The sequence below is a fragment of the Ovis canadensis genome, chromosome 13, assembly GCF_042477335.2.
Source record: "Ovis canadensis isolate MfBH-ARS-UI-01 breed Bighorn chromosome 13, ARS-UI_OviCan_v2, whole genome shotgun sequence".
Classification (NCBI taxonomy): Eukaryota; Metazoa; Chordata; class Mammalia; order Artiodactyla; family Bovidae; genus Ovis; species Ovis canadensis.
Window position 1 is genome coordinate 68,858,602 of NC_091257.1, and position 27,998 is coordinate 68,886,599.

Here is a 27,998-nt window from a genome sequence, read left to right on the forward strand (position 1 = left end):
GCGGGCCGGGCCGGGCACCTCCCCGCGCGAGGAAGTCCCGGCCCCGCGCTTTGGGGAAGTGCGGCCGAGGCGCCTGCGCACTGCAGCCTGCGCCCGCTCCCCGACGATCCGGCCGGACCTCGGAACGCGCGGGCCGGCGGCTGAGGCGCGAGCGGCTCGGGAGCGCGGCCGGTGAGTGCGCGCGCGCGGCGCCCAGGACGGCAGCCCTGCCCCTCCGGCCCGGGGCCCGTGGGCTGTGCGGGGCGGGAGCTTCGGTAACCGGCGCCCAGATCCGCGCCCCAAGGACTCCCGCCGAGGGGTCCACGTGGACCCTGGGCCGCGGCGGGACTGGATGCAGTCCCCGCGCGTGGGGGAGGGGGCGTTGCAAGCGGGTTCCCCTTTTTCTGCAGCTCAAAGCCTGGGGAAGTGATTGCTCAAAGTGGGGGGGGGGGCCGGAAGAACCCAGGTTTCCGCGTCTCCCGTCCCCCCTTCAGCCTGGTGGGGAGGGGCCGAGGCGGGACACCCGTACTGCCCCCGCCCCCACCCCGCTGGATCTGGCAGCCAGTCATCCCCGCCAGTCGGAGGGGAGGCGCTGCGCCCCCGGCCCGAGCTGATCGGGGGCTCCTGGCGCCAGCCTCGCTCCAGAACGCGCAGGAGGACCTCCTGCCGTCTGACTTGAGTCCTGCTGCTGCAGTGCACGCCCCTTCGGCAGCCAGGGTGGGGCCCAGAGCGACCTGGCCCCTCCCGCCCCCACCTCGCCTTTGGGTCGCTGGTGAGTGGGGCGCGTGGCGAGTTCCTTGAGGGTAGGGTGGGGGCGTCAGAGGCCGGAGAAAGGGGCAGACTTCCCCAGGCCAGACCCTATTAGCCGAGAGAAGGAGAGAGAGAAGTGGGTTGCCCCTGCCATTGCAGAGGTGGGCTGGGGCGAGGGTCACCAGGGCTAGGAAAATTGGCCTGCCTTGGAACCGCTAGGCTGGGACGTCCCTACCAGCCCAGTGGTGGAGGGCCGGGGGCGAAGCAAACAGGAAAGGTGCTGAGGAGGATGAGAAGAGAATGGAGCCCCTCTGGCAACCCCCCTCACAAAGGTTATGGCATTTTTTCCTGGGATTGTCACATTTTCTTATTCTTTTTTTGGACTGGGCGGGCTCGGGGACGTTCTTTTTCCTTCTGTGGAGCAGAGCAGCAGCTGCTCCCGAGGGAACCTCTGTCCCCAGAGGCCAGACTTACTGCCCGTCCAGCTTCTCCCATCCTAGACTTAGGGGCCAAAGCCTGGATGGGGCTGGGGAAGAGGAAGGAGCCCCCTTCCACATGCCCGGATGAGGGGCAGGAGCCCTGATTCTGATCCTGTAACCCCACTAGGAGAGAGAGCAGGTGCCCCAGAGGCATAAGTGGTCCCAGCCGGCCTGGGGATGGTGCAGGGAGCCAGGTTCAGGGGTGGGCGACAATGTCCAGGGCCTACAACCAGGGCAGAGGGGCGGCCTCTCCCCATCTCTGCCACAACTCAGCCCCCAGCACCTGGGCGCAGCACTCTCAGGCAGGTCCCCTCCTCCAGTTCAGAGCTGATTTGGAGAAGGCAGCCTAGGGAGTTTAATCTTCAGGGAGCTAGGGGGTGGTGGTGGGGGGAATTGGGGCCCTGCCCCCACTCACAGTGGGTGGAGATGCTGAGGAGGAAGAGCCGCTCTGCCTGGGGAAGTCACAGCCCGGCTGGGGTACAGCTACCAGACCTCAGAGGTTGCCACACCCCTTCCTTTCCCTAGAAACTTGACCCCTGCGGGAAGGCAAGCTGTGGGGCTGCTGTTTCCCCATCTTGTCTGTTTGCTGGAAGCTTGAAGGTCCACCTTCCCATGCTCCAGGGGAAGCCAGGCAGGCAGCCAAGGGCCAAGACCCCATGGGCCCCTCCACCTGGCCCCCAGATCCGGGTCAGGGCAGGGGCCTCTGCATGCTCAGACTCTGGAGACAGGGGTGCCCTCAGCGTGCATGTCTCGGGCTGTCACCCCTGGGCACCAGCACCTGGCCAGGAGATGGGACGCCGGGGTTGCCCAGCCTGCGACCGTCCTGGGGCCCGTCCTGCAACATCGTTTTCCTCTCCTGCCATCGCAGACCCCAAGAGGCCAACTGAACCAAACAGGCACTGAAAAGCCAAAGCTGAGGAATGGGGGGCGTGGCGGGGGGGGAGGCAGCAACTGACAGAATGTTCATTTAATGAGAAAATAAAGTGAAACCAAGTCGTGAGTCTCTCGCGGCGGGGTTTCAGAAGGTCCGCGCCCCAGACGCGCCAGGGGCCGCCCCTACCCCGGGGAAGGGGGCGGGATGCCTCACCTGGGCCGAGGTGGGGGTGGGGTGAGGGCAGGTGGGAAGGCGTTCAAAACTGCCTCCTGGAGCCTGATTGGCCGCCCTCGGTCCCTGCGTTCCCAACAGGGGCCGCTCATCCGGGTGGGACTGAGCACCCTCCGCACGCCCGCACTGCAGAAGGGGAAGGTTCGCCCCGATGCCGCTCCGAGCGGAAGGGACCCCGCGGCTCCTACCCGCCCGGGAGCAAGACGCGCCACCGCCCGCCTGCGGCAAGGCCTGGGGCCGCAGCGGTTTCCGTAGCCTGGGGGTGGGGAGGGGAAAGGAGGCTGGGAGACCCGGAGGTGCCAGTCGAAGGTTGGGTGCGGAGCCAGCGTCCGGGCTGAGAAGGCGGCTGTGCCTGCTGCACTGCCCGCACCTTCAGGACGCCCTGCCTCAGCCCCAAGCCCTACTCCAGTGCTCCGTGCCACAGGCCTGGTCTGCTCCCTCTGCGGAGTCCCTGGGAGTAGGCGGGGGGCCTCCAAGGCCCCGCAGCCCTTCTGAACTCCTGGTGGGAAGCAGCCTCCCCACCTCCCACCACCCATCCCCTGGAAAACCTGGGAGGGAGGTTCTGAATGTCTACCACCACCCCTGAGAGCCTCAGACTCAGACTCTGGGGGCCTGCAGCCCCCTGGGAGGGGCCAGGAGCCGGAAACCAAGAAAGAGGAACCCCTGCTTCCGGCTTCCCAGGGAGGGAGCAGATGGGGGTGTCCCAGAACCTCCTGTGGAGAGCTTGTCTGGGGTCTCCTCCTTCCTGATCCCCATCCCCTCACATCTTCGGTGTAGACTAGAGTGGGGGTTGGGCCTGGGCAGAGTAGTCTAGAGGTGGGGGGTGGGAGGTGGGAGGTGGAGGAGAGTCCGTGGGGGTGGGAGGCCAGGGAGGCAGGTAGGGAGAGACTCAGAATGCCTGGCAGGGTGCCGGCCAGGGTGGGTGTAAGGTTCTCAGTGAGAACCCCGGCCTCTCTTCTCAGACCCCCAGGCTGTGGTGACAGAAACAGGTGTCCTGGAATAGGCACCACGGAGCCCTGGCAACCTCCTCCACCCATCCATGCCCACCCCACCTGAGGCTGAGAAGCAGGTGGGCTGCCTCCACCCTGGCCGCTGCCCCTTGGGGGGTGGGGGGCTAAGGGCATGACTAGGAGTTCAGAGACCCATGGACATCTGGGAGGCCACAAGGGTCATAGCCCTGGGAGGGAGCATGGCCTCCGGCGGGCAGTTGGGGCTGGAAAGCGGGTGGTAACCATGGGCTTTGCCTGGAGGCTGAGGCAGCCCTGTCTTCCCCCAGCAAACAGGGCCAGAGGAGGCGGACCAGCCCCCCTCGATGTCCAGTCATGATGCGGCCCCCTCGGCTCCCCCCAGGCGAAACCCCTGCTGCTTGTGCTGGTGCTGTTGTTGCAGCTGCTCTTGGTACGTGGGCCTGGGGATGCTTGATATGCCTGGTGGGGAGTGGACACTGAGCAGACCTAGGATCCAGGACCCTGGTCCTTAGCCCTTAGGAGGCTTTTGAGGCATCACCTCCAAGTAGGGTACCCCTGCCACCCACAGTACTTATCCAGGGGCTTGGTGACTAGTGGTCAGTGCAGGTGGTATCCACATACAGGCACCTGGTGTGCAAGCATGTGTGTGTGTGTGTATCTACTGTAAGCTAGCTGTGTATGTGTGTCTACTTAAACTAGGGGTGTGTGTGTGTCTACTGCAACATGCAGGCACCTAGCGTGCACATGTGTGTGCATCTCTGCTGTAAGCTAGGGCGGTGTGTATGTCTGTCTTGTCTCTGTAAGCTCGCCCAGACTGGCCCTGGGAACTAAAACAGAACAAGACAAAAGCAGGTCCTACAGACAGCATCAGGTGGAGGGGCTTTGAGCAGAGACCTGGCCCTGGGACAGTTGGTAGGTGGGGGAAGGCACTGGGCCTCGGGGGGTGAACTAGTTTCTACGCACATAGGGAACCTGTTGGCGATTTTGTACATTGCAGAGGCATATGGCCCTTTGCAGGTTCTCAGTCCTTGGCTGTTGAGTAGACAGCGCTGAGGGGACCCAAGTGGGGATCAGCTGACCAGTGAACAACTGAGACCTGAGCCCAGGCCTGAAACAGAGAAACTGCCTAGGGTTAGGGATGGGAGGCCATGAACTGTTAGGACCCGCTTAGCCTTTGCCTGTAGGGACCAGGAGAGGAGTTTCGCATCTAAAAGGTGGGGTAAGGAGGGAACTGAGTTCTGCCCAAACCCTGAGTCTCAGATGTCCTTAACCGTGTCAGTGACCCTGGTGAGAGGTCTGGCTGGAGGTGTGGACTTGGAAGCCATCACCGATGCTGCGCCCAGAGCTAAGGAGGGAAGCAGATCCCCTGGGGAGAGTCAGGGGTCAGACACACAGGCTGGGCCTTCACCACATCAGTGGGGTCTGTAGGAAAAAGCAGCGAGGGTCTAGGTCAGGCCAGGGAGGGAGGGAGGCAGACACCTGGGGCCTGTGAAGCCCTGAAGGCAAGAAGATGTCCCAGGGCAGGACCAAAGGCTGGGAAAGCGGACCCACCTGCGACGGGTTCATCCGTGTGTTGAGAACCTCGAGGCCTCCTGCCCGTTCTAACACCTATGTGCGGAGTGTCCTGCATGCATACGTGTGCCTGGAGGGCAGTGCCACCTTCCCCTCTGCCCGCAGGAACGAAGAACGTCGGCGGGCCTGGCGAGCCTCCCGGGAGAGCAGGCTACAGCCCCTCCCCAGTTGCGAAGTCTGGTGAGTCTGGCCCGGGGGTTCTGCGCGGGTGGGGGCGGAGCCTGACGCAGCCGGCTGATGCCCAAATGCCCCCCGCAGCGCCACGCCGACGCCGACCCCGGAAGAGGTGCGGAGCTGGGCGCAGTCCTTCGACAAGCTGATGCACAGCCCAGCGGGTCGCAGTGTATTCCGGGAGTTCCTGCGCACGGAGTACAGCGAGGAGAACATGCTCTTCTGGCTAGCCTGCGAGGAACTCAAGGCCGAGGCCAACCAGCATGTGGTGGACGAGAAGGCCCGGCTCATCTACGAGGACTACGTGTCCATCCTGTCCCCCAAGGAGGTGTGCCGCGACGGGCCCAGGGTGGGAGGGTGGGGGCGCTTCCACGCCCCTGACCGTGGCCCCTGTCCCGCAGGTGAGCCTGGACTCCCGGGTGCGGGAGGGCATCAATAAGAAGATGCAGGAGCCGTCGGCGCACACGTTCGATGACGCACAGCTGCAGATTTACACGCTGATGCACCGAGACTCCTACCCCCGCTTCCTCAGCTCCCCCGCCTACCGCACCCTGCTGCTCCAGGGGGCCTCCCAGTCCTCCAGTGAGGCCTAGGCTGCCCACGTGGCCGCCCAGATGTGGGACGCCTCCCGCGGCAGAGACTCCTTTCAGGAGAGAGCTTCAGCAGGTGTCAGGCACACCCACCGGGCCCAGCACCCAGGGGTGGTCCCAGGCAAGAGTGGCAGGTGCAGCGCCAGAGGCCCCTTCCCCACCCGGGGGACGCAGTGTTCCAGGGTCCTGCTGAGAGGCAGGCGTGAGTGCCTCTGGGCCCAGGCGACCTTTCTTGAATCAACCACCCCCCCCCCGCCCCCCCCCGCCTCTGGCCACGGAGCCCTCCTGCTCGGGTTCGCACGTGGGGAAAGGAGGTACCCTCCCTGGAAGCATCCTGGAGCCACAAATCTCACAGGGTCCCTGGGAAACCCTTTCGTGGAGAGCAGACCTTCTGTTTAGTTCTGTGATACAAGGAGACCTCTGCCTGGTGCCGTATGCACCCCAGGATTAGACTGAGGACCTCAGAACTAGGCTCAAGGCAGCAGGACCTGATTTCTCTTTTATATGATCATTGAGTTTAAACCAGGAAATATGGCACTGTGTGTCTTATCAAAAAAAGAAAATGTTTTCATATTTAACTCTGCTCCTCTTACTCCCAAAATAGAATCTTATTGAAGATATTTTTAAAGGAAAAGTCTTTCCTCTCTGAGAGGATGAGGAGTTGTCTGGGACCCCCAGCAGGGGAGCAGCCCTGCCCAGTGCAGGGACCAGGTGCTCAGCCCTCCCCATTTGAGGGCCTGTGATCAGGCAAGTGCAGCCCCCAAGGCACCTTGCCATCAAAGCTGGCAACACAAGAGGTACTGGCCAGGTCCTCCGCAGGCAGGGTCCCTGGCAGGTATCAAAGATTGTCTCCAGAGGCTGGGCCAGCTGGGGCAGGACACTGACAAGGTGACCTCTCTGAGAACCTGGGTGCCATGCAGTGGCACCTATACTGTGTCAGAGGCCTCACAAGGCACAGGCTTGCCACTCTGATCCCTCAATTTCCAGTTGGTAAAGCAACTCAGAGCTGCACCGGGACCCAGGACCGTCATCAGGGGTCCACCCCCATCCACACTGCCTCCACAAGCAGTGGGGCAGGGGCATCCTGAAGGGTTGCAGGCAAACACAGCTGTGGGCCCAGATTTCACCTCCCTGCATGATCCCTGGACCCTGAGCTGCAGTACCTGGAGAGATCCTGAGACCCTGGGTCCTCTGTGCACCCAACGCCCCTCCCACCATGCTATGCATGCCCAACCCTGCCCCGCCATGGGCACACACTGGCTCTTCCCTCCAGGGCTATCCCACCGGGCCAAGCCTGTGTCACCCAGCCCCAGGGAAATGTGCTGTTCCCACAGCAGCAGGGGGTGGGGGGTTGGGGTGACAGACCAGAATTGAGGGGATGGGGACCCAGCTTGAAGCTCAAGCTTGTGCGTGGCCCACCAGGACCAATGGCTAGGGACAAAACGGTGGCAAAAAGAAACATTTAATGATTTGAGGGGAAAGGTGCACTGCAGGTAGAACGGGGCAGGGTGTGCTGCCTTCTGAGGGCAGGTTTCTAAGAAGCTGTGTCTGTATCTGTCAGCAGAGGATGGGGAAAGGGCACTGGCCAGCACTAGCCATGGCCCAAGGCTGCAGGCACACGTGCACAAGGGCTCAGCAGAACTGCAAGAAACAGACAAGAGGCAGCAGCCATGTGGCCTGCAGGACCCCAGAGGGCAGGAGGCAGGGCTGGGTCTCCATCCACCACCTTCACAGCGCCCAAGAGACTGGCTGGCATGGCCATCCCCAAATTCACACTTCAGACAACCACCTCCAAAGAACAGGACGGCCTGGGCTCACCCCTACCTTCCAGCGGTTCCCACACTCATTGCAGACAACGAAGGTGGTCATGGGCTCATCAGAGCTGCGGGTCTGCACCTGTGGGGAGGGCTGTGATGGTGGGGTACCCAGCCCCAGGACCTCAGTTACTAGCAGCTGGAGGGCCCTGGGAGCAGGACTTCCCTGGAGTCACAACCTGGGGAGCACCCCCTACATACTCAGGCAGCACTAGCCTCACGACACCTTGGCCTTCTTGGATGACCTGGGCTGAGCCTACCCAGTGACCCCAACCTGGGGGCCACCCCAACTGCTTTCTGCTTACAGGGCTCCCTGACATCCCTTGGGGCCCCATCAGTGTCTACCTCCATGACTCAGTGTATTCCCACTGCCACTACCGGGCACCCATCCTCCTGCCAGCAGCAACACAGTTAGGCCAGGCCCCCCCAACTTTAGTGACCCAGAGCACGCTATACCCACCACTGAAGGCTGCTTACTGGGGACCTCGGCAAGGAGGAGGCCCCAAGGGTGAAGGCAGCTTCCAGCCCTGTGGGAGGCTAAAGTCAGGCCTGAATCTCGGCATCTCACACAGCGCAGCCCATGTGCGTCCATGCAAGTGGGACCCAGCTGTCAGCAAGGGCAGGGCGGGGCCCTAGAGGCAACCAGCGCTTACCTGAGTGTAGGTGCAATTCTTCTTTCTGCACTTGCCACAGGTAAACAGGTCCGTCTGTGTGCCACCTGTGCGCGCCATCTGGTGCTCGCGGATGGCCTCCTTGGTCATGGCCTTGCGGATCTCCTTCAGCTCATCGCTAGCCATCTCCTAGGGCGAGGGGCACATGCTTAGCCTGCGGCCCCCAGGGGCAGCCCCCTGCACCCCTGGTAGGCTCACCTCTGAGGTCATGACAGCAATCTGCTGGGGCGTGATGGCGCCACACAGCACGTTGCGCCGCAGGCCGGGGTTCTTGGCATCCTTTAGGTTGGAGAGGCGGCTCCGCACGCGGTTCTTGTACTTCATGTCTGTGTTTCCCACGTCCCGGAAGATACGTGCGGGTGTTTAAGGACCTGTCCCAACGCCAACACCCTGCCCCCTAACCCGTCCCTGGGCTATTGAGGGCCTCTCTGTGGGGACCGTGTTGGAAAAGCCAGCAACACAGGGTCCGGACACTGACACATTCCTGGCTGAGGCCCAGCTGCAGGCGCAGGCTCTGGGACCCAAGTCCACTGCAGGCGGAGTCAGACTCCATAGGGTCTAGGAGGGCCCCCGACTGCCCAACTCCCTGTCGAGGGGACCAAGCAGTGGCCGCCAAGGGAACTGGGCCTGGTTAACCCTGCAACCCCCAGAAACTTCAGCCCACCCAGCGCGCAGCCCCCATACAAAGGATATATTCTTCGATCTGGCCCGCCAGGCACTCGCAGTCTGCACCAATGGCCACGTGGTCATCTGTAAGAAAGAGCCCTGACCAACTGCCTGCCAAATCTAACCCCCATGCCTCAACCTGTGTGAGATCCCCGCCCCCAAGGGCAGCAGCAACCAGTTGGATTCAGGCCTCTGCAGGCAGGCAGGGCCCAGGCCTGGGAATGGAGTGTGGTGTCAGGAGCCAGGACCCTGAGGTGTGCTGGGTGGCCCCAACCGAAGCACTCACGGTCTGTCTGCAGAGCAGCGGTCAGCATCTCACGACACTTGGTTCGCACAGCGTCACAGGTGACTGGCACCGGGGGAAACGTGGTGATCCTTGGTGTTGAGGGCATCCTGGGCAGCTCTGGCCTCTTGCGGCTGGAGAGAGGCCCACTCGGGCCACATGCACCCCCATGAGATGCGGTCCCCAGAAAAGCCAACGTCACAGCCACGATGCCCCCAGACCTCGTCTGCTCCACTCTGAAAGCAGCCCACAACCCTGCCCCTGTGCAGTCAGCTCCAGCGTGTCCATGCAGTCCAGCCAGAGGCAGTGAGGCTCACTGGGTGGGGCACAATCCCAGATGGGGTCTCTGCCTCAGGGAGGCCTGGAACATGGGGCCACAGTGCCTGATGCAGACTGCCAGGTTGGGGCTAGGGGTCATCCAAAACCTGGTACCACTACACAGGCAGCCCCACTCCTCACAGGTCTGGGCACCCCCTGTGTCCAGCCAGCCCTCCTCTCACACCCCTGGATCTCGTGACCCCATGATCTCCATGGAAGTCAGTGGAAACAGGCAGCTTCCTGGAGGAAAAACAACATGTGCAGGTGGGCGGATGAGCCCACGACTCTACAAGGCCATGCCACGGATTCAGGGTCAGCTTTTCCTGGCCCTTGGCCACTGCTGCCCAGTGAGCTCAAGAGCACAGCTGCCTCTCAGCCACAGCCATCACCAGGGTGGCAGAAAGGCCTCATGGCTCCAGAACCTGCATCACACCACAGGCTGGGGCATCCCCAGGGAAGGGACCGACATCAACAGACACCAGGCCAAGGGGGATATCCAGAACTGGCCAGTGAGAACCACCCCTGGAGCTGGGGATGAGAGCAGCAGGCTCCCCCAGGCCTGCTCAGGGTATGTGTCAGCCGTGTGCAGCCAGGCAGACTCAGCCTCCCGTTAGATGCCCGGGGCTGAAAAGACCCAGAGGAATCTCTAGGGGGTCAGTGTGCAGCAAGAGGCTAACCCCAGGGAGAGTCCCTTCCAAGGAGTGGGAAGGACCAATGTGTTTTGGGGACCTCAGCCCCCCCGCCCCAAGGCTCCCAGAACTCAGCACCTTGGTCTGCCAAGAAAGCAGGGACATGGAAGGGAGGCATGCGCTGCCTTCTGGATGCGCTACCTGGGGTCCTGGGCCTCGGAGGCCTCCTTGGAGGATGACGTGGGCAGAGACCCGCCCCTCCTCCGCTCCCTGGCTTTGGCGTCTGAAGCATCTACAGGTGCCAGGAAAGAAGGAAGGGCTGGCCGGGAGAAGGCAGACCAGGAGGGCAGCGCAGGGCCAGCGAGGGGGGCAGACCACCACCAAGGCACAGCCCCAGCCCTCGGACCCTGCCTCCAACCCCAGCTTCCTGCTAAAGACCAGGATCCTCTCCCCCAACCAACGAAGGTCCTGGAAAGGCCTCCTGAGTACAAAAACTCTCAGCAGAGTGATAGCCCACAGAGATGGAGCCCAGGACACGCAGCTCTCTTTCCTGAGGGTTTGGACAAAGCCCAGAAGGAGCTGGGAAGGTAGGGGCACCTTGGGGTCCAGTGGTGGCATACCAGTCGCCCCACAGCCCCACTTCCTCTGAATGGCTGCAGACCACCCCCCATCTTCCTCCTCTTAACCCCATGTCCTTCCTACCTGTTCCTCCTTCATCTCCTCTCCAAGCTCTCCTCCCTCAGGTCCGGGGCTGCCCCCTGGCTGCCCTGACACTTTTCCCCACGTGACCTCCCCCAGCTCTGTCAGGTCCCCCTCCAGGGCTCAGAGCAGCCCCCCTCCAGCTCTCCCCTCCCTCCTCATGGGCCCCTCTCCTCCTGGTGCTTCCTAGACTGGGCACTCCCTGCTCCAGGACAGCATAGCCAGCACCCTACCCAGTGCTGCCCAGCGAGGGGCCAGAATCTTGGGTGCCCCTTGCCCCCGAACTCAGCCCAGGCTGCTTGACCCATACCCAGGAGCTTCTTCCAGGACTTGATGAGGGACTTGGCTAGTGTGACGACCTCCTCGTCCGAGCTCTGCTTCCGCAGGGCATTGACGGACATGCCAACACGGGTGGACTGCAAGGCAAGCGGCCAGGCTGGGGGCAGCGGGCAAACTCTCCCCACAGACCCATGGTGACTCCCACAGGGCAAGGCTGGGGACCAGTGAGGGGAGGGGGCACCCTTCCTGAGGGTGACCGTTCCATCTGCACGAGCCTCAGTGAGAAACACCGTCGGTTTCTCTTGAATGCCCATTCCTATCTCATGGAGCAACAGAGAAAGGCAGGGACCGTTTCCTCAGGGGCAGGGATTCATGCCAACCGAAAGCAGGGCAGGGGCAGGAAGCCCCACCAGGTGCTGGGAGCTGGGGGGCTCATGGGGCCCTACCTGCAGCAGATGCAGTGTGACAGGCATGGCCTTCAGCTCCCGCAGCAGGTCCATGGCTCCCTCCTGGAAGAAGGGAGGGCCCACGTAAATGACTCTCAGCTCTTGGTGGGCGAGCCCACCTCATCCTACACACAAGGGTTGGGGGAACAAACACAGGCAGTGACAATTTGGAGACCCACCTGGGTCAGATGCCCCGGGAACGCCAACCCACCACCACAGGGCCAACAGGGGAAAGGGCCACAGCCCTCCCTGGCAGGGGTGCCATACCAGGAAGAAACACAGCCCTGAGAAGTGCCCACTCCTGCCTGGTCCCATGTCCTCTGCCCACGGAACTCTGGCAGCCTCTCCTCAGCGCCCCTTGCTGAGGCCAAGACCTCAGGGGCCTCTGCTCTCCTCACATGAACCCCCACACCCTACTCACTCCCTCCAGCTGTGTCACCTCGCCTGGCCCGACAGAGCCCTGTCTCCCTTCTCTGACCAGCACTCTCGCCCACATCTGCTTCCTCCGGGGCACACACACACAAGCCACATGACGCCACGGCAGACAGCTCCCTGGGGCCCTTCAGGACCGCTGGCCCTGCTGCTCCCACCACCAGCAACACACCTGCCCCCATCTCCTCCTAGAGCTCTGCTGAAACCACAGCTCTGTAGTCAGGGGGAGGCCTTGCACCACCCCACCCGCGCCGGGCTTTGCCTTCCTCCACAGAAGCCTCGGGGAACCCACCAGTGAGGTTTCACGTGTGTGTGTCTGAGGACATGGGGGAGGCAGCCACCCAAGGCAGCCTAGCTGTGGGAGGGGCACAACCTGCCCCTCCCCAATCTGGATGGCACCTCTGCTCAGGCTGCAGCCTAACCCTCATCACCCCTGGCAAGTCCTGCCCCTCGGGCTGCAGAGTCCAGCCCCATGGTAAGCTCCTCACAGGGGACAAATGGTCACCAGAGACAAGGGCACAGTGCAACTCAGCAATCATCTTCCCCAGAATGGTGCCCCAGGCTGCAGGATACCAGCTTTCTGATGCCTCCGGACCAGGGAGGCATAAAACAGGATTCCCAGTCGTGGCCCCCTACTCCCCAAGGGGCCTTGAAGGCACTGGGACCCACCAGAATTCTCTGTTGGCTCTCACTCACCGGTCCATGGTGCCTCAAACCTTCTCACGCCCTTCCCAGTCCATACCTGTCCCCCCTCCTCATTTTCCCCTGGGCTTCCATCCATATGGTGCTCCACCTAGGTGTCCCCTCCCCTAGCCCTGCCTGGCCCCACCCAGTCCTCCGTGGGTCCCATGACCCATCTCTGCCCCGACCTGGAGGGCGTTTGTTTTGTCTCCTCTGGGGAAAGCAACTTTTTTCTCTTGGCATCTCTGGAAATAGCCATAGACATTCCCACACCCCTGCTCTGGGCTGCCCACTGCCTCCCAGGGGTGTGGACATTGTGCAGGGTTTGGGGACGAGGCAGTGTTGTTGCTTGATAGATGAATGAGAGCATGGGAATCAGCCCCCTTCACCGCCTGGGTGGAGAACCCTGTCCAAAGACCGACTCAACCATACTCAGCCCAAAAGCCAGCCCCAAACCACCAGCCCTGAGGTGGTTGGGCAGGCATCTTAAGCCCCAAGCTGAACCTCCCCCGCAACTGCCACCACCACTCACCCACCCCAGGAGCTGAGTCTGGGGAGAGAGCAGGTTTTGTTTATTGAGCCTCTCTAGGAGCAGCAGGACCCCCCACCCCCACCCCTAGAGGCAGGTACCATCCAGCATAGATGCTTCCTATGAGGGTACGCAGGTCACCTAGGCTCAAAACTGAGAGGGGCCTGGAACTGGAGGCCCATCTGCTAGGCCCTCTGAGCCCCAGCTCAGTTTTTCCCAAAGGTTCACTGGCCTAGGGACAATGGAGGACCAGCCCCACAGCGAGCATGGCTGGCTGGAGTCCGCGGCCCTGGGATTCCCAGGGCAGGCTCAGGGCCCCCTAGGGCTCTTTCCCAAGGTGCCTACGCATTTACCCACTCCCCAGGAGCTTCTGGCTGAGCCATGGCTATGGAAGGGAAAGAATTTATTAGGGCAACCTGGTTCTTGGGCGACTGAATAGACAAGGAAAAAAAAGGCCTTCCCACCCAAGAAAGCCCTCTGGCCGGCTGGCTGGAGAAATGAGACGTCGGGGCCGCAGCAGCCCCAGACCAGGCAGAGGTAGGGGAGGCGCCACAGCTCCAGGGAACAAGGGGTCCAATCTCACACTCCAAACTCTTGAAGGCGGAGAAAGGACGTGGGAGACCTAAGGTGGGACAGAGGGCTCTGAGTCGGGGTGGGCCTTGGCAGGGAGTTCTGGGGGACTCCGAGGATGCCTAGGATGGGGAGGAGGAAGGCCAAGGCGGCGGGCGGCCAGTCAGGGCTGTACAGGCCCGGACTTCAGCGAGGCCTGGAGGGGCGGGGCCGAGGAGGGTCTCCGCCTGGCCGGCCTCCCGAGGGGGTCTGGAGTGAGGGGTGGAAACGGGCAAATCCCAGGCCCGCGGGGTCTCAGCCTGACAGTTGGGGTCTGAGTCCAAAGCGGGTGGTTCCCGGGACAAGGTCCAGGTCGGATCGCGGCCTCTGCCGTGGGTGCGAGGTGAAGGGTTAGGGCTGGCCCAGGATGGGGGTCTCGGCCTCTGGCGGGGGTCTCCCCGCGTCCTGAGAGTCTCTGCCAGGGCGGAGCCTCGTCCTGCCCTTCGAATGGTCACCGCGACCCTGACGGGGGCTCGGCAGGCTCGGCGGGGGCTCGGCGGGGCGGGGGTCCCGGGGTCCTGACGGCCCGCGCCCCTCACCGCGCTCTTCTTGGTCACCATCTTGTCCAGCCTCCGGGCGATCCGCGCTATCTCCTCCTCCTTGCCCATCATCGCCTTGGGGGCAGGGCCCCCAGTGCCCGCCGTGCCAGCCTCAGCCTCCCGGCCCGGACCCCGGCCCCGGCCGCCGCAGCCTCCCGCACCCTCCGCAGTAGACGCAGCCCCGCCACGGGCGGGAGACCCTCCGTTCAAACCCCCGGCCCCCGCGACGCCGCGCTGCATCTTGGGACATGTAGTTCTCGCTCCCGCCCACCCTGCGCGAGCCCTCCCCGCTCCCGACCACAACTCCCAGGAGCCAGGTAGGCGCGCAAGGCATCCTTGGAAGTGTAGTTCTGACGCGGGCCGCCGCCCAAGGCCTGAACGCGCGCGGGCCGGTTAGTCGGCGGAGGGCGCTGCGGCAGCGCGGAACCCGACCGTGCGTAGGGCCCGCAGCGCCGAACGCTGCACTTTCCTCCGGACACCGCGCGGGGGCGACCCGGGTCCGACGGCAAGAGGCCGCTAAGGCACGCTAGGGTCGGTCCCCTCTCCCCACCTCTTGAGCCCTCCTTCGCCACCTTCTTCAGTCCAGAGGGCGGCTGCCCGATCCCAGTCCTGCGCTGAGCCCCTGAGCGCTCTGACTGGAATTGTGGTCTCGGGGACCCTGGAGGCCTCAGTCACTCAGTCACTTCAGTCGCTCAGTCCTGTCCGACTCTTTGCGACCCCATGGACTGCAGCACGGCAGGCCTCCCTATCCATCACCAACTCCCGGAGTTTACTCAAACTCATGTCCATTGAGTCGCTGATGCCATCCAACCATCTCATCCGCTGTCGTCTCCTTCTCCCATTCTGTCTTTCCCTTCTCCCACCCTGTCTTTCCCAGCATCAGGGTCTTTTCAGATGAGGCAGTTCTTTGCATCAGGTGGCCAAAGTATTGGAGCTTCGGCTTTAGCATCAGTCCTTCCAATGAATATTCAGGACTGATTTCCTTTAGGATTGACTAGTTTGATCTCCTTGCAGTCAAGGGACTCTCAAGAGTCTTCTCCAACATCACAGTTCAAAAGCATCAATTCTTCAGTGCTCAGCTTTCTTTAAAGTCCAACTCTCACATCCATACATCACTACTGGAAAAACCATAGATTTGACTAGACGGACCTTTGTTGGCAAAGTAATGTCTCTGCTTTTTAATATGTTGTCTAGGTTGGTCCTAACTTTTCTTCCAAGGAGCAAGCATCTTTTAATTTCATGGCTACAGTCACCATCTGCAATGATTTTGGAGCCCAAAAAACTAAAGTCTCTCACTGTTTCCACTGTTTCCACACTTTCCCCATCTATTTGCCATGAAGTGATGGAACCAGATGCCATGATCTTAAGTTTTCTGAATGTTGAGTTTTAAGCCAATTTTTTCACACTCCTCTTTCACTTTCATCAAGAGGCTCTTTAGTTCTTCACTTTCTGCCATAAGGGTGGTGTCATCTGCATATCTGAGGTTATTGATATTTCTCCCAGCAATCTTCATTCCAGCTTGTGCTTCATCCAGCCCAGCATTTCTCATGATGCACTCTGCCTATAAGTTAAATAAGCAGGGTGACAATATACAGCCTTGATGTACTCCTTTCCCTATTTGGAACCAGTCTATTGTTCAATGTCCAGTTCTAACTGTTGCTTCCTGACCTGCATACAGATTTCTCAAGAGGCAGGTCAGGTGGTCTGGTATTCCCATCTCTTTCAGAATTTTCCACAGTTTGTTGTGATCCACACAGTCAAAGGCTTTGGCATAATCAATAAAACAGAAATAGATGTTTTAAGGAACTCTTGCTTTTTTGATGATCTAGCGGATGTTGGCAATTTGATCTCTGGTTCCTCTACCTTTTCTAAATCCAGCTTGAACATCTGGAAGTTCATGGTTCACGTACTGGTGAAGCCTGGCTTGGAGAATTTTGAGCATTACTTTACTAGAGTGTGAGATGAGTGCAATTGTGCAGTAGATTGAGCTTTCTTAATGTTGAAGCTGAAACTCCAATACTTTGGCCACCTGATGCGAAGAACTGCCTCATCTGAAAAGACCCTGATGCTGGTAAAGATTGAGGGTGGGAGAAGGGGACGACAGAGGATGAGACGGTTGGATGGCATCAGCGACTCAATGGACATGAGTTTAAGTAAACTCCGGGAGCTGGTGATGGACAGGGAGGCTTGGCATGCTACAGTTCATGGGGTTGCAAAGAGTCAGACACAACTGAGCAAATAAACTCAACTGAACTAAACTTGAGCATTCTTTGGCATTGCCTTTCTTTGGGATTGGAATGAAAACTGACTTTTTCCAGCCCTGTGGCCACTGCTGAGTTTTCCAAATTTGCTGGCATATTGAGTGCAGCACTTTCACAGCATCATCTTTCAGGATTTGAAATAGCTCAACTGGAATTCCATCACCTCCACTAACTTTGTTCATAGTGATGCTTCCTCAGGCCCACTTGACTTCACATTCCAGGATGTCTGGGTTAGGTGAGTGATCATACCATTGTGATTATCTGGGTTGTGAAGATCTTTTTTGGATAGTTCTTCTGTGTATTCTTGCCACCTCTTCTTAATATCTGCTGCTTCTGTTAGGTCCATACCATTTCTATCCTTTATTGAGCCCAACTTTGCATGAAATGTTTCCTTGGTATTTCTAATTTTCTTGAAGAGATCTCTAGTCTTTCCCATTCTATTGTTTTCCTCTGTTTCTTTGCACTGATCACTGAGGAAGGCTTTCTTATGTTTCCTTGCTATTCTTTGGAACTCTGCCTTCAAATGAGTATAACTTTTCTTTTCTCCTTGGCTTTTCGTTTCTCTTTTCACAGCTATTTGTAAGGCCTCCTCAGACAGCCATTTTGCTTAATCCCCAGCACTTTATCCTGGTTTGTCCTGGGGAGAAATCAGATGGGGTCTGGCCTCGAGGCTGGCTCCCTAACAGTGATGGCCCAGACCCTGCCCCAACTGGTGCCTCCACTAAGGTTGAGTCGCTGTCTGGCATGAACCCTTCTTGACAGCACAGGTGATGCTTCTGAGAGGCCTTTCTTGATCCTCTCCTTCTGACTGTAGTGTTAGGGACCAGAAGCTGTTTGTCAGAAATACATCTGCAGTGCTTTGCTGTATGCTGACCATATGGGTTGACACTCTCTCCCCTGTGCTCCAGGTTTGTCAGATGCCATGGCGGAGCTCAGCATCTCCAGAGGCAGGGCCCTACCCACATCTTCAAGGCCTCTGGCACCTTCCTAACCCCATCCAGTCCTGGGCTTTGAGTGAGGGAGGCTTCCAATGTGTGGCTGGGTTGGACGTTTTAAGCCACAAAGACTCAAGCATGACCTCTGAGCTGGTTAAGAAGGAAGAGCCTTGCCCTTTATCCCCCAGGGTGGGTGCCTCGGGGTTTTGTCCTCTGTCCTCAAATGGCAGAGGCACAGGCCTCCCAGCCAGCCCAGTGGACACTGAACATTGGGCACCCCGAGGAGGGCAGGGATTTGAGGGGTTGGGGGATGTATTACAGGAGTTTGGAGTTTGTCCCCCAGCCAGTGACCATATCCAAGCTGCTAAAAGGGGCAGGGGTGACCACAAGTCAGGGGCCAACTAGGGGGATTGGGGAGATGGAAACAGGGCAGGTCTATGAGCTGAGGAGGGAGACTAGGCCAGGTGGGAGGGAAAATAGGACAGGGTCTCAACCTGGGAGTCAGAGACCATCCCCTGGCAGAAAAGAAACCCCATAGGAAAGCCTCCCAGTCGCCTCTGCATTGCTCTCCAAGGGATGCATACTGTCCCTTCAGTTACGAATGAAGCCGTGTCACAGCAGGGCCAGGACTGACCACAACACAAACTAGAGCCCCTTCATGTCTCAGCCATTGTGCTGATGCCCCCAGCATCCTGCCACGCTCACTGCGGCCCTGAGCTGCAGCAATAAAGAAGCGCTTGGGTTCTATATCCCACAGTTCAGAAAATAATTTTCTGTCTTTCAGTGTAATTGTTTCCATGGCAACGTGGGCTCTTACTTTGGGACAAGGAGGCAAGAGGGAGCTGTCAGCTGAAAGGGCCCTGCCCCAGCCCAGCCAGAGAGGAAAACCCAGACAGCCCACCTCGAGCCTTCCTCCTCCTCCCTCTGGCAAGGACCACAGAGACAGCTCATGAGGAGCCAGGCATGGCTCAGAGGCTCTTGACAGGCCACCAAGGCTACAGATGAATGGAGACCAAGACACCAGTGATGAGGAGGTGTGGGAGGAGGGAGGGTGATTGGGAAGAGTGGACAGGCAAATGGGGGTGGATGACAGAGGAGGTGGGGGCTTCCCGGCTGGACCTGGGGACCGCAGCCCTTTGCCCCATGACGGGAGCCCTGAACCCTGACAAGGTGCAGTCCCATATGGAAGCCACCACCACAGGGGGAGGAGTGTGACACCATGCAGGGTCCAGGCCCGGTGACCTGTCTTGTGGCCTGCAGGCCCCAATGATGAGCAGAGGCCTCTAGGTGGCGGGAGTGAGCCACACATGGCCTGTGGGCCAGGCCCCTTGACCCCCACCCCTGCCAGGCCAGGAGGTCCAACTGGTTCTGGCCACAACCATGAAGCAGCCCAGGTGAGATTGTGGTTATTTGTGGAGAGAGTCCCTCATGTGTGGATTCTAGGGGTGAGTCCCACTCTGGCCAGGGCTCAAGCTGGAGTAGTAGTGACTGAGTAACCCCCAAACCCCTGACTTTCCATCCTAGAAGTCCCTGGTTCCCTCATGAGTTCATGACCCCAGAACCTTTCTCAGAATAGTCACCATCCACCCAAGACCCCTTGGACCCTACTGAATCTTGGGAACTTCCTCCTCCAAGGAATTTCCCCCAGCAAGCTGCCTGGGCCCCCAGATCCTCCCACCCACCCCTACCCCCAGAAAGCTGTGCCTGCAGGGTGACCTCAACACCGTGAAGTGAACCTGGCTATACCCACAGCAGGGTGCTCAGTGAGGCTCCAGACCCTACATCCTTTTTGCTGTATCTGGGGTGTTGGCACACAACCCGAGTCACGCAAGGGTTGTGTCCCACCCTGCAGGGGTCTTCCACACTTGACCCCTTTATGGTGAGAGATTCATGGGTCTGCCCACAGGGGCCCTACTCTGTGGGGAGCCTGGCCTGTCCCGGGGACTCTGTGGGCAGATGGAGCCCTGACAGCGGCCTGGGGACACCCCAACAACCCTTCAAGGTACATCCCACACAGACGGGCTGCACTATTGGCCCAGTGGCCTGTCCCTCCCCCATCCTCAGACCACGGAAACATCGGAAGCTCAGGCCATTTATTTTTGTATTTGTGTCCCCACGTTTGCCTGCCCAGAGCTGGCCATGACCCCTGCAGGTCGAATCCTGCTTCCCTTCTGGCTGGGGCAGGGGCCTCGGTGGGAAGCCCGGTGCTGCCAAACTCACACGGAGCCCCCTCCCCCTTCCCATGGCCACAGGGGTCGGACAGGCAGATGTCAGTCCCAGAAACCCCCACTCCCTCTGCTGCGCTGTGGGCAATGTTCCCTGACCCCAGTGCCCAGCTGTTTCTGCACTTTATTCCATCAGGCCCTCCAGCCCACCTGTGGGCCACAGGGCTCTGACCCCAGCCAGTCCCATTCAGGCTTCTCTCAGGTCCTGGCCTCTCAGCTCAGGCAGGGTGGTAACCAGGGACCAGGTCCAGCCTAGTCCTCCATCCTACATACCAGTGCACATCTCATCTGGCCAGTGCTCTCTCTGGGCCTCAGTCTCCTGGTCTGCAGAATGGGAAGAAGCACCGCCCCCAGCAGCCTCTCCCGGAAAGTCCCAGCCCCACCCAGGGATTGGCCCAGGCCCAGCTCCCTCCCCCAGAAGCAGCACTTTGGGGAGGCAGGAGGCACCCCCCAGAGGCCAGCAGCAGAGGCCCTGGCGGCCTGCTCCAGGCTTGCTCTAACAATGCACTTCCCCCACACAATTCCCAGAAACACCGCCCTCCCTGCCCTGCCAGCCCGCCAGGCTGGCGGCCACTCCACCCTCCCCCTCCCCAGGGGCCCCAGCAGAAGCAGGGTCAGGGGCCCTGATGAAAGCAGGAGATCTAACTCACTAGGGTCCCCAAGGCAGTGCCTCCCAGGGGTCCAGGCACACCAGCCCTTCCCTGGTGGAAAGAGACAAAAGAAATTCCTTTGGGGGCAGCAGACCGGGGGGCCCAGGAGCCAGGCCCCATTCCCAGAGCAACCCTTGCCTTCTCTGTGGGTGGAGAAGTGGTGAGTACTTCTGCCTGCACTGGGCCACCTCCACACAGCAGCATGGAGTGGAGAGCTAAATCCAGTCACTCTGCTCCTCTGCTCAAAACTCTCCCAAGCCCCCATGTCTTCTTCAGAGAAGGAAGCAAGACCCTCCAGGCCTCCCACAGCCCTGGTCCCCTCTCCAGCATGTGCCTGCCCCAGGGCTTTTGCACATACTGTTTCCTCTTCACAGAACACTCTTCCCCATGTGTCCCTTCATTGCTTTCACATACTCTTCAGGGTTGGCTCCACAGTCCCCTCCTGAACGGACAGGCAGTGAGCACCCTGACACAGCCCCTCTCTCCTCCACAGCCTAGCACCCTGGATTCGGATTTTTTGTGGATTTGTTGTCTGTCACTCCTACAGAACAGAAACTCCCCACAAGTAGCACTTGGGTCTGTTTTGTTCACGGCTACACTCCTATCTCCTGGAACAGGGCCTGACCTTTTCAGGTGGGTCAGTAGCCAATGGGTGGATGGATGGGTAACTCCTGAGCCTGAGAGAGAAGGGGCGGCTGGTCCCCAAGACACAGGCCTGCCTTCTAGCCCAGCTGGCAGTCACAATCGGTTGGACAATCAGAGCCACTTGTTACCAAAGCCAGGGTTTCAGTAGAAAAGAACACACAGTGGCAGTGCCCACCAGGCCCCGTGGGCCAGTGACCACCTGGAGAGCTTGGCTTCTCCTTCCATGCTTCCCAGGGCAAATGAGGACTGTCAGCAGAGCCTGGCGGGAGAGAAGAGGGGCTGGGCCAGCCCAGAGCAGGGCAGTCATAGGGTGGGGGCTCAGGATACCCAAGGGTGTCAATACACAGCCCCCCAGGCAGGGCACACAGAGAGCCCATCTCTGTCCCACCAAGAGTCTCCAGGGAACCAGGGCACCACTCCTGTATCACCCAGGCCTGGGGCGCCAAGGTCTGAGCAAAGACTCCTTCCCTGCGGCTGCCTAAGCCCGGACTGACTGGCATGGGGGTGGAGCCAAGGGCAGAGCAATAAGCCTGGCAGGCTAGCTGTGCCGGACAACTGGACAGACAGAGTGTCTGGCGCCTGCTCAGCCAGGCTGGCCCTCTGCTCTCTCCTCGCAGCTGTGGCCTTCCTTCCTGAGCTAGTGTTTCCTGGCTCCTCCCTGCTATTGCCATGGAAACTGAGAGCAGCCTGGGGGCTCCCCCGGCCCCCCCGCCTGGTTCCCACGGAGCCCCCGCTGAGCACCAAGAGAGGCCCACACAGAATGCAGGACACTGGAGAACAACCATGGCCACAATGCCCCAGGGCTCGCCCTGCTTGGGACCCCAGCTCCAATCCAGCACAGCACCCCTGCCAGACCCTGACACCTGGGACATCCACAAAAGTGATCTAACATGACCAACCACAGCCTGTTTGCCCCGGTGAAGCCACCGTCCCAGAGGACTCCTCACACGGGCTACATTAGGTGCCCCCACCCCCAACTCACAAGTCCCCTTCAACCCAGAGAAGCCCCCCACCCACTTGGTCCTGCTAATCTGAAGCACTCAGGGGCAGACCCAACCCCTGCACCACAGCCCTGGGACTTGCAAGGGTGCCATTCTCCCACATGCCCCACAAGCACCCCCACGAGCACACTGACACCTAAGTCCCTAGACCACCCAGCTCTAACCAGGACTTCCAGGTCCCCATGACAGTGACAGTGGTAAATCGTGCCCTGACCCCGGCATTCCTGAGACACTGCCCTGTGAGCGTGAGCACCGCGCCAGCTCCCTCGCACCCCCATGACCCTCTGCACACCAGGACTGAGAGCAGGAAGGTACGGGCTGGACAAGCCAGCCAGCCCATGCCTGAGCTCCAGCGTCTCCCAGGATTAGGCCTGCTGCTGGGCGAGTCGTGCATGCACATGGGGAGTGTGCCCACTTGGTTCTAGGCCATCGGGTGGTCTCCCCACCCCCATCCAGCCTTTGGGGCAGCTTCAAGGACGAACAGGAGGATCTGGGCCAGGCCTGAGCCCTGGCCTCCAGGACCACAAGGCAGGGCCTGAACTGGGTGGCCTGGCTCCAAAGCCCGGGAGTCAGGAGACCAGAGACCTCTCCACCTGGACCCGTAACTGATGGGGACCCTGCTCCCGCTCTAGGAGCAGGGAAGTCCTGCGTCTAGGGACTCAGTAATTGGTCCCAGCCCCACTCCTGCTCCTGCAGCAAGCCAGGCCTGGGAGGCTAGGAGCCTGTGAGGTCTATGCCCCGGGCAGTGCCTGGGAGGTCTGCCACCCCCAGAGCCCAACAAATCTCCCACTCAGAGGCACTGAGGGGATTACCCAGAATCCCTTGCAGGCTTTGCCCAGAGCCTACGGGTCCAGTCCAGGCTGACAGAGGGAGCGGGGATGGAGGGCCAGGAAGGCAGCGGCCACTTTGCCCAGGCCAGCCCCCGCTCACAGAACAAGCTTGCCCGCCATCCCACTTCCTGTCTGGGGAGACAGGGGGCTGCAGACAGGACCTCCCAAAGTGGGCAGCAGCAGACTTGGACCAGGTGGGTCCTGGAGACATAGGAACGCCTTCAGACTGTGGATGGACTGGGGGCCATAGCTTGGTGGCCAGAGAAGTCTTTGGGAACGAACTCCTCCCCTGGTGGATGTCCAGGGCCAGACCTCCACTCCCCGCAGGACCTCATCTCCTATGGCAGAGTCCAGCCTCATCCCCACACCCAGGCAGACAGACACTGACACACAGACCACACACAGACACACACCTCTGATGCCCAACTGGTCACACCCATGACAGCCCTTCCACAGCCCCAGAGGAAGTATCCCCAGCCCAGAGGCTCCAAGGTCAGGGCCACCCTGACTGCAGCTCCCACCCCACTGTTTTCCCATCTGGATGGTGGGCCAGAGCTAATGTCAGCCTTACCAGGCAGCACACAGAGGAGGGAGCCTGACCCTGATGAGGTGGAGGTCACCTCAGGAGGCTCTCCCCTGCCTTGCTGAGCCCCAGCTCACAGGATGTGACAGCCGGACACCTGAGTCCTGGAGCTCAGCCAAGAGGGAGGGTCAGTGGCTGGCGCCAGGCGAAGCAGCCCTCCTGGGGTGTGGAGCCCTGGTGGTGAGGTAATTCTGGCCACGGAGCTCCCAGCAGCTTGAGCCGCTTGGCTCTCAGGGACTGCAGGGGGCCAGGCAGGGCCCTGAGGGACCCGAAGATCCACCACACAGTCAGGGGCTGGAGTGGAGGAACCAGAAGCCACCTCCCAAGCCCAGTGGTGATCAGCTCAGACTGCTGCTGCTCAGGCTGAGCCAGGCCTTTGACCCCAGACCACACCCAGAAGGCTGCAGGGTGATGTCACCTCTGCCAGATGCTGGTCCCATGGACCCATCCTTCAGCCCCATCTTCCTCACATGTCTCTTCTCCCAACCCCAGTCCACCCACATTGGTCAAAGGGAAACAGTCACATCTGGGAGACGCTGTACACCCGTCCAACCTCAGGACCTCATTCTTGCCTACCTCCCAGGAAAAGCTAGTCTTCCCTCCAGACTCAAGGAGACCCCCTCAACTGTCCTCAGTCCATCAGCATGGGCTCAGTGTCCATTAATTAGGCACCAGAGCCTGGGAGATGTGGAAACCTGATAGCAGCCACCCAACCCTACATGACAGAGCCTGCGCTGAGGATGGAATGCACACCCAACTGACCTCATGGTGGAGGACCCCTGTGGGGGTGCTGGCCTCTCCCCTGGACAGCTCAGGCGCAGCCGCTTGCGGGAGCTGTCAGACCCACAGGGGACCTGCCCCCTCATAAGCCCTGACTGGCGCAGAGGGACTACCAGGGACAGAGGATCCAGGAGTTCTGGCCACCCACACCTAGGATCACCATCACCTGAGGTCACACACCATGGAGCTCTCAACACATGGGATGGGGCTCCTGATGAGGTAGTGGAGCCACAGAGCTCGCAGACTGCCAGGGGATGTGCAGGAGGGAAAACTCATCCTACACCCCCAACACACACACTCACAGGCCCCTTAGAACCACCCTCAGCATGGGGGCAGGGGAGCAGCCTGCCTGGAGAACACCTCTCAGGGTCTGGGAACCCAGACACCCTCTGGAAGGGGTGGGAAGGGACGTCAAGGAGGCTGGCAGCTCCTCTGGACACCCTCAGGGGTCTGATGGCCCAGGGGAAGTCCCCTCCTCCTGCCACCTGACCCAGCCTCACTCCTGCAGCAGCACTGGCCTGGCCCACTGGACTGGGTAACCAGCTACTACAACTGGTCAGTCAGGCTCTGGGGAGGGGGATGAGGCGCTGGGCTCCACCCACTGGACCCCTTCTCTTGCTCTGCTATAGGTGCCTGTCATCTACCCTCTCTTCCAGGTACTCAGCTGCTGCGGTTTGCCGATTTTCCAGCGCTTGCAAGTGGGGTGGGGGACACGGTGAACATCTCCCTTAACCCCATGAACAGACCTGGGGAGCGGTGGGGGTGGGGGGAGGCTCAAAGTTCCCAGAGCTGCAAGTTCCACATGTAGGTGAAGGACAAGTGAGCAGTGACGCCCGGAGTTACTTAAAGCAGCTCTCTCAAGACACAAAGCACTTTTCCCAAGGTGAACTTCCCTTGGAGTCAGAATCTGCTGGGAAGGCAGCCGCCCCCGCCCCCAGTTCCTGCCCGGGGGTCTGATTCTGAAAGTCTGACAGCCCCCACAAGGCTGCCCCCTGCTAAGCTTCAGGCCACATCAGCCGCCCTCTCCCACTCAGGGGGGTCTCTCCTTCAGAGCGGGTGCGGGGGGCGCCGCTTCGAGGAGGCCGCGGCGGAATCTCGCCCCGCGGAGAAGAAAGGGAGCCCCGGGGAGGAGGGGGGCGGCCCCGGCCCGTCCCGGCCCGCCCTGTCCGCCACGCCGCCCATTGGCCCCCGCGCTGCTATATCTGTGCGCCCACCCGGCGAGAAGCCACTGCCGTCCCCACCACCGCCCGCCCGCCCGCCCGCGCAGCGCGTCCGACCCCGACGTGCCCGCCGCCCACCCTCCGCGCTCCCCGCGCTCCGTTCCGCCCAGGCCGCGCCCAGCTGGAATGCAGAGATCGCCGCTCGGCTACGGCGCACAGGACGACCCGCCCGCCCGCCGCGACTGTGCATGGGCCCCGGGCCCCGGGGCCGCCGCTGAGCCGCGCGGCCTCCCCGCCGTCCCCGCCGTCCCCACCGCGCCCGCCGCGCCTGCCTCGCCGCCTAGTCCGCCGCGCAGCCCGCCTCGTAGCCCCGAGCCGGGGCGCTATGGTCTCAGCCCGGCCGGCCGTGGGGAGCGCCAGGGGACCGATGAGTCGCGCATCCGGCGGCCCATGAATGCCTTCATGGTGTGGGCGAAGGACGAGCGCAAGCGGCTGGCGCAGCAGAACCCAGACCTGCACAACGCGGTGCTAAGCAAGATGCTGGGTGAGTGGCCGCGAGGCAGGGGCGGGAGCTGGGGATGGGGGGCGGGCGGGGTCCCGGGGCACCTCACGCTGGGGCGCGCACTGGGCTCGGCTGTCAGCCTGCCAGCTCTCCCGACGGCACCCAGCTGACCCGCGCCCGCGGCCCGCAGGCAAGGCATGGAAGGAGCTGAGCCCGGCGGAGAAGCGGCCCTTCGTGGAGGAGGCGGAGCGGCTGCGCGTGCAGCACCTGCGCGACCACCCCAACTACAAGTACCGGCCGCGCCGCAAAAAGCAGGCGCGCAAGGCGCGGCGGCTGGAGTCCGGCCTCCTCCTCCCAGGCTTGGCGGCGCCGCCGCCGCCGCCGCCGCCTCCCGAGCCCTTTCCCGCGGCTACGGGCCCGGCCCGGGTCTTCCGCGAGCTGCCGCCGTTGGGCGCCGAGTTCGACGGTCTGGGGCTGCCCACACCGGAGCGCTCACCGCTGGACGGCCTGGAACCCGGCGAGGCCGCCTTCTTCCCTCCGCCCGCGGCGCCCGAGGACTGCTCTCTGCGGGCCTTCCGTGCGCCCTACGGCCCAGCCGAGCTGCCCAGGAACCCAGGCGGCTGTTTCGGGGCGCCGCCGGCCGAGGCGCTTAGGACCGCGCCCGGCCCCGCCGCGCAGCTTTGCGGCCTCTACTACAGCGCCCCGGGCGCGCCGGGCCCAGGCCCCTATCCCGGCCCTCTGTCGCCGCCACCCGAAGCCCCGCCCCTGGAGAGCGCCGAGCCGCTGGGACCCGCCGCCGACCTGTGGGCCGACGTGGACCTGACCGAGTTCGACCAGTACCTCAACTGCAGCCGGACTCGCCCCGACGCCGCCGGGCTCCCGTACCACGTGGCGCTGGCCAAGCTGGCCCCACGCACCATGTCCTGCCCCGAGGAGAGCAGCCTGATCGCCGCGCTGTCCGATGCCAGCTCTGCTGTCTACTACAGCGCCTGCATCTCTGGATAGGTCGCCCGGGGCACTGTGCGATGGCTCTGTCTCTCTCGCAGGCGGAGTTGCCGCTACCCGTCACAGCCCCGCAGGAACCCGCGACGCTGGGCCTTGGCCTGGTCGAGGGCACCCCAACGGGAGGGTCCCCACGCACTGGGGCTTGGCCGGGGAGCCCAGGCCTAGGACGTGTGGGCTCACCCTGCTGGGGCTAAGCCTAATCCTTTTCTTGCAGTGTATTTTCTAGAACTAGGCTGCATTTTTTACTTTGCCTTTTTTATATTCTTAAAACAATATATTTAAGTTTTAATTAAACTTTTTCTCCCAAGGGGTTTCAGTGATGCGAAGCACCAATGTAGCAAGGGCTTTTTAAATAACATTTGTTTGCTGTAAAGGAGGAGCCAGGAGCTGGGTCCCCCTGGACCAGGCGAGGCCACAATAAAGCACCTCACCTTTCCTCCGAACTCTAGTGTCTGTGGTTGTTGCAGGGGGGATGGGGGGGTTGGGGGTCCATCCCTCCAGGACACTACCCCAGGCAGCTGGTGGGAGGCAGGAGGTGTGGGCACTCCTCATCCTCCCAGCTCCCGTTCCCTGCCACTCTCTATTTTAACTCAGGCCTAATAAGGGTCAGACTACACCCAGAAATCCCCCCACATTCTTACCCAGGTTTCACCATCCTCATCTCATCCTTAAAACTTTCTTCAAGTCCAGTGACTGCCCAAGACAGCACCTCTTTCTGAAGGAGGCTGGTGGGGTTGACGCCTGTCTGCAGACCTGATATCCTGGACCCCAGTCCATCATTCTCACTCAACCCAGTGTCCCAAGAGACGGTAGCACCATGACCAATCCCTGCGGCCCCCCAGGGTGAGCTGTGCAGGCTCTCCAGTGACACATGGCCAATGACCAGAGCACGGGGCTCAGGCGTCCTATCTCAAGCTTCCCACATTGGAATCCATCACTCTAGCCCTGTGCCCCACCCCTGCAGGACCAGATGCCCTTTCCATACAGTCTCCTTGGTCCCCCCAGCACTGGGGAGCCCATAAGTTCAGGGAAAGTTTGTAAAATCATCTTGGGCAATTCTTTCCTGGAACAGGGTCCCAACACCAGTCCTCCACACACCCACATTCTTCTCAGGGCCACACAGGTCTTCCAAGAGGTCTTCCAAGAGAAGGGGTCATGTGTCCCCCTGGCCTGTCCTCCCCCAGTAGTGTATGGGGCTGATCTCTGGCAACC

At 61.2% G+C, this 27,998-nt stretch overlaps 3 protein-coding genes across 20 annotated transcripts; 2 read left to right on the forward strand and 1 right to left on the reverse strand.

The window, feature by feature from the left end:
* Window positions 1–2: 2 nt before the first annotated feature.
* RGS19 (regulator of G protein signaling 19) lies at window positions 3–6,234 on the forward strand. 7 transcript variants are annotated; one of them, XM_069546661.1, is made up of 8 exons: window positions 53–171; window positions 614–751; window positions 1,734–2,537; window positions 3,276–3,382; window positions 3,590–3,711; window positions 4,959–5,033; window positions 5,112–5,352; window positions 5,426–6,234. In XM_069546661.1, exons 4-8 carry the CDS (start codon window positions 3,353–3,355, stop codon window positions 5,615–5,617), a joined length of 660 nt encoding a protein of 219 aa, XP_069402762.1. In that variant the 5' UTR covers window positions 53–171; window positions 614–751; window positions 1,734–2,537; window positions 3,276–3,352; the 3' UTR covers window positions 5,618–6,234. The 7 variants fall into 7 exon arrangements, with proteins under 7 accessions (XP_069402759.1, XP_069402760.1, XP_069402763.1 ...); XM_069546659.1 differs by lacking the exon at window positions 1,734–2,537 and having other exon boundaries at window positions 27–171; XM_069546658.1 differs by lacking the exons at window positions 614–751; window positions 1,734–2,537 and having other exon boundaries at window positions 3–171.
* An 826-nt stretch (window positions 6,235–7,060) lies between these two features.
* TCEA2 (transcription elongation factor A2) lies at window positions 7,061–26,628 on the reverse strand. 12 transcript variants are annotated; one of them, XM_069546653.1, is made up of 11 exons: window positions 14,210–14,440; window positions 13,526–13,683; window positions 11,420–11,482; window positions 11,005–11,110; window positions 10,197–10,287; window positions 9,052–9,182; window positions 8,793–8,849; window positions 8,298–8,452; window positions 8,082–8,228; window positions 7,439–7,510; window positions 7,061–7,255 (listed from the first exon to the last, which is right to left on the reverse strand). In XM_069546653.1, exons 3-11 carry the CDS (start codon window positions 11,471–11,473, stop codon window positions 7,247–7,249), a joined length of 822 nt encoding a protein of 273 aa, XP_069402754.1. In that variant the 5' UTR covers window positions 11,474–11,482; window positions 13,526–13,683; window positions 14,210–14,440; the 3' UTR covers window positions 7,061–7,246. The 12 variants fall into 12 exon arrangements, with proteins under 12 accessions (XP_069402754.1, XP_069402747.1, XP_069402755.1 ...); XM_069546646.1 differs by having other exon boundaries at window positions 9,052–9,197; window positions 14,210–14,432; XM_069546654.1 differs by having other exon boundaries at window positions 11,420–11,544; window positions 14,210–14,397.
* SOX18 (SRY-box transcription factor 18) lies at window positions 24,776–27,229 on the forward strand. Its single transcript, XM_069546633.1, has 2 exons — window positions 24,776–25,823; window positions 25,972–27,229. The coding sequence occupies exons 1-2, from the start codon at window positions 25,466–25,468 to the stop codon at window positions 26,784–26,786; spliced, it is 1,173 nt and encodes a 390-aa protein (XP_069402734.1). The 5' UTR covers window positions 24,776–25,465; the 3' UTR covers window positions 26,787–27,229.
* Window positions 27,230–27,998: the final 769 nt, after the last annotated feature.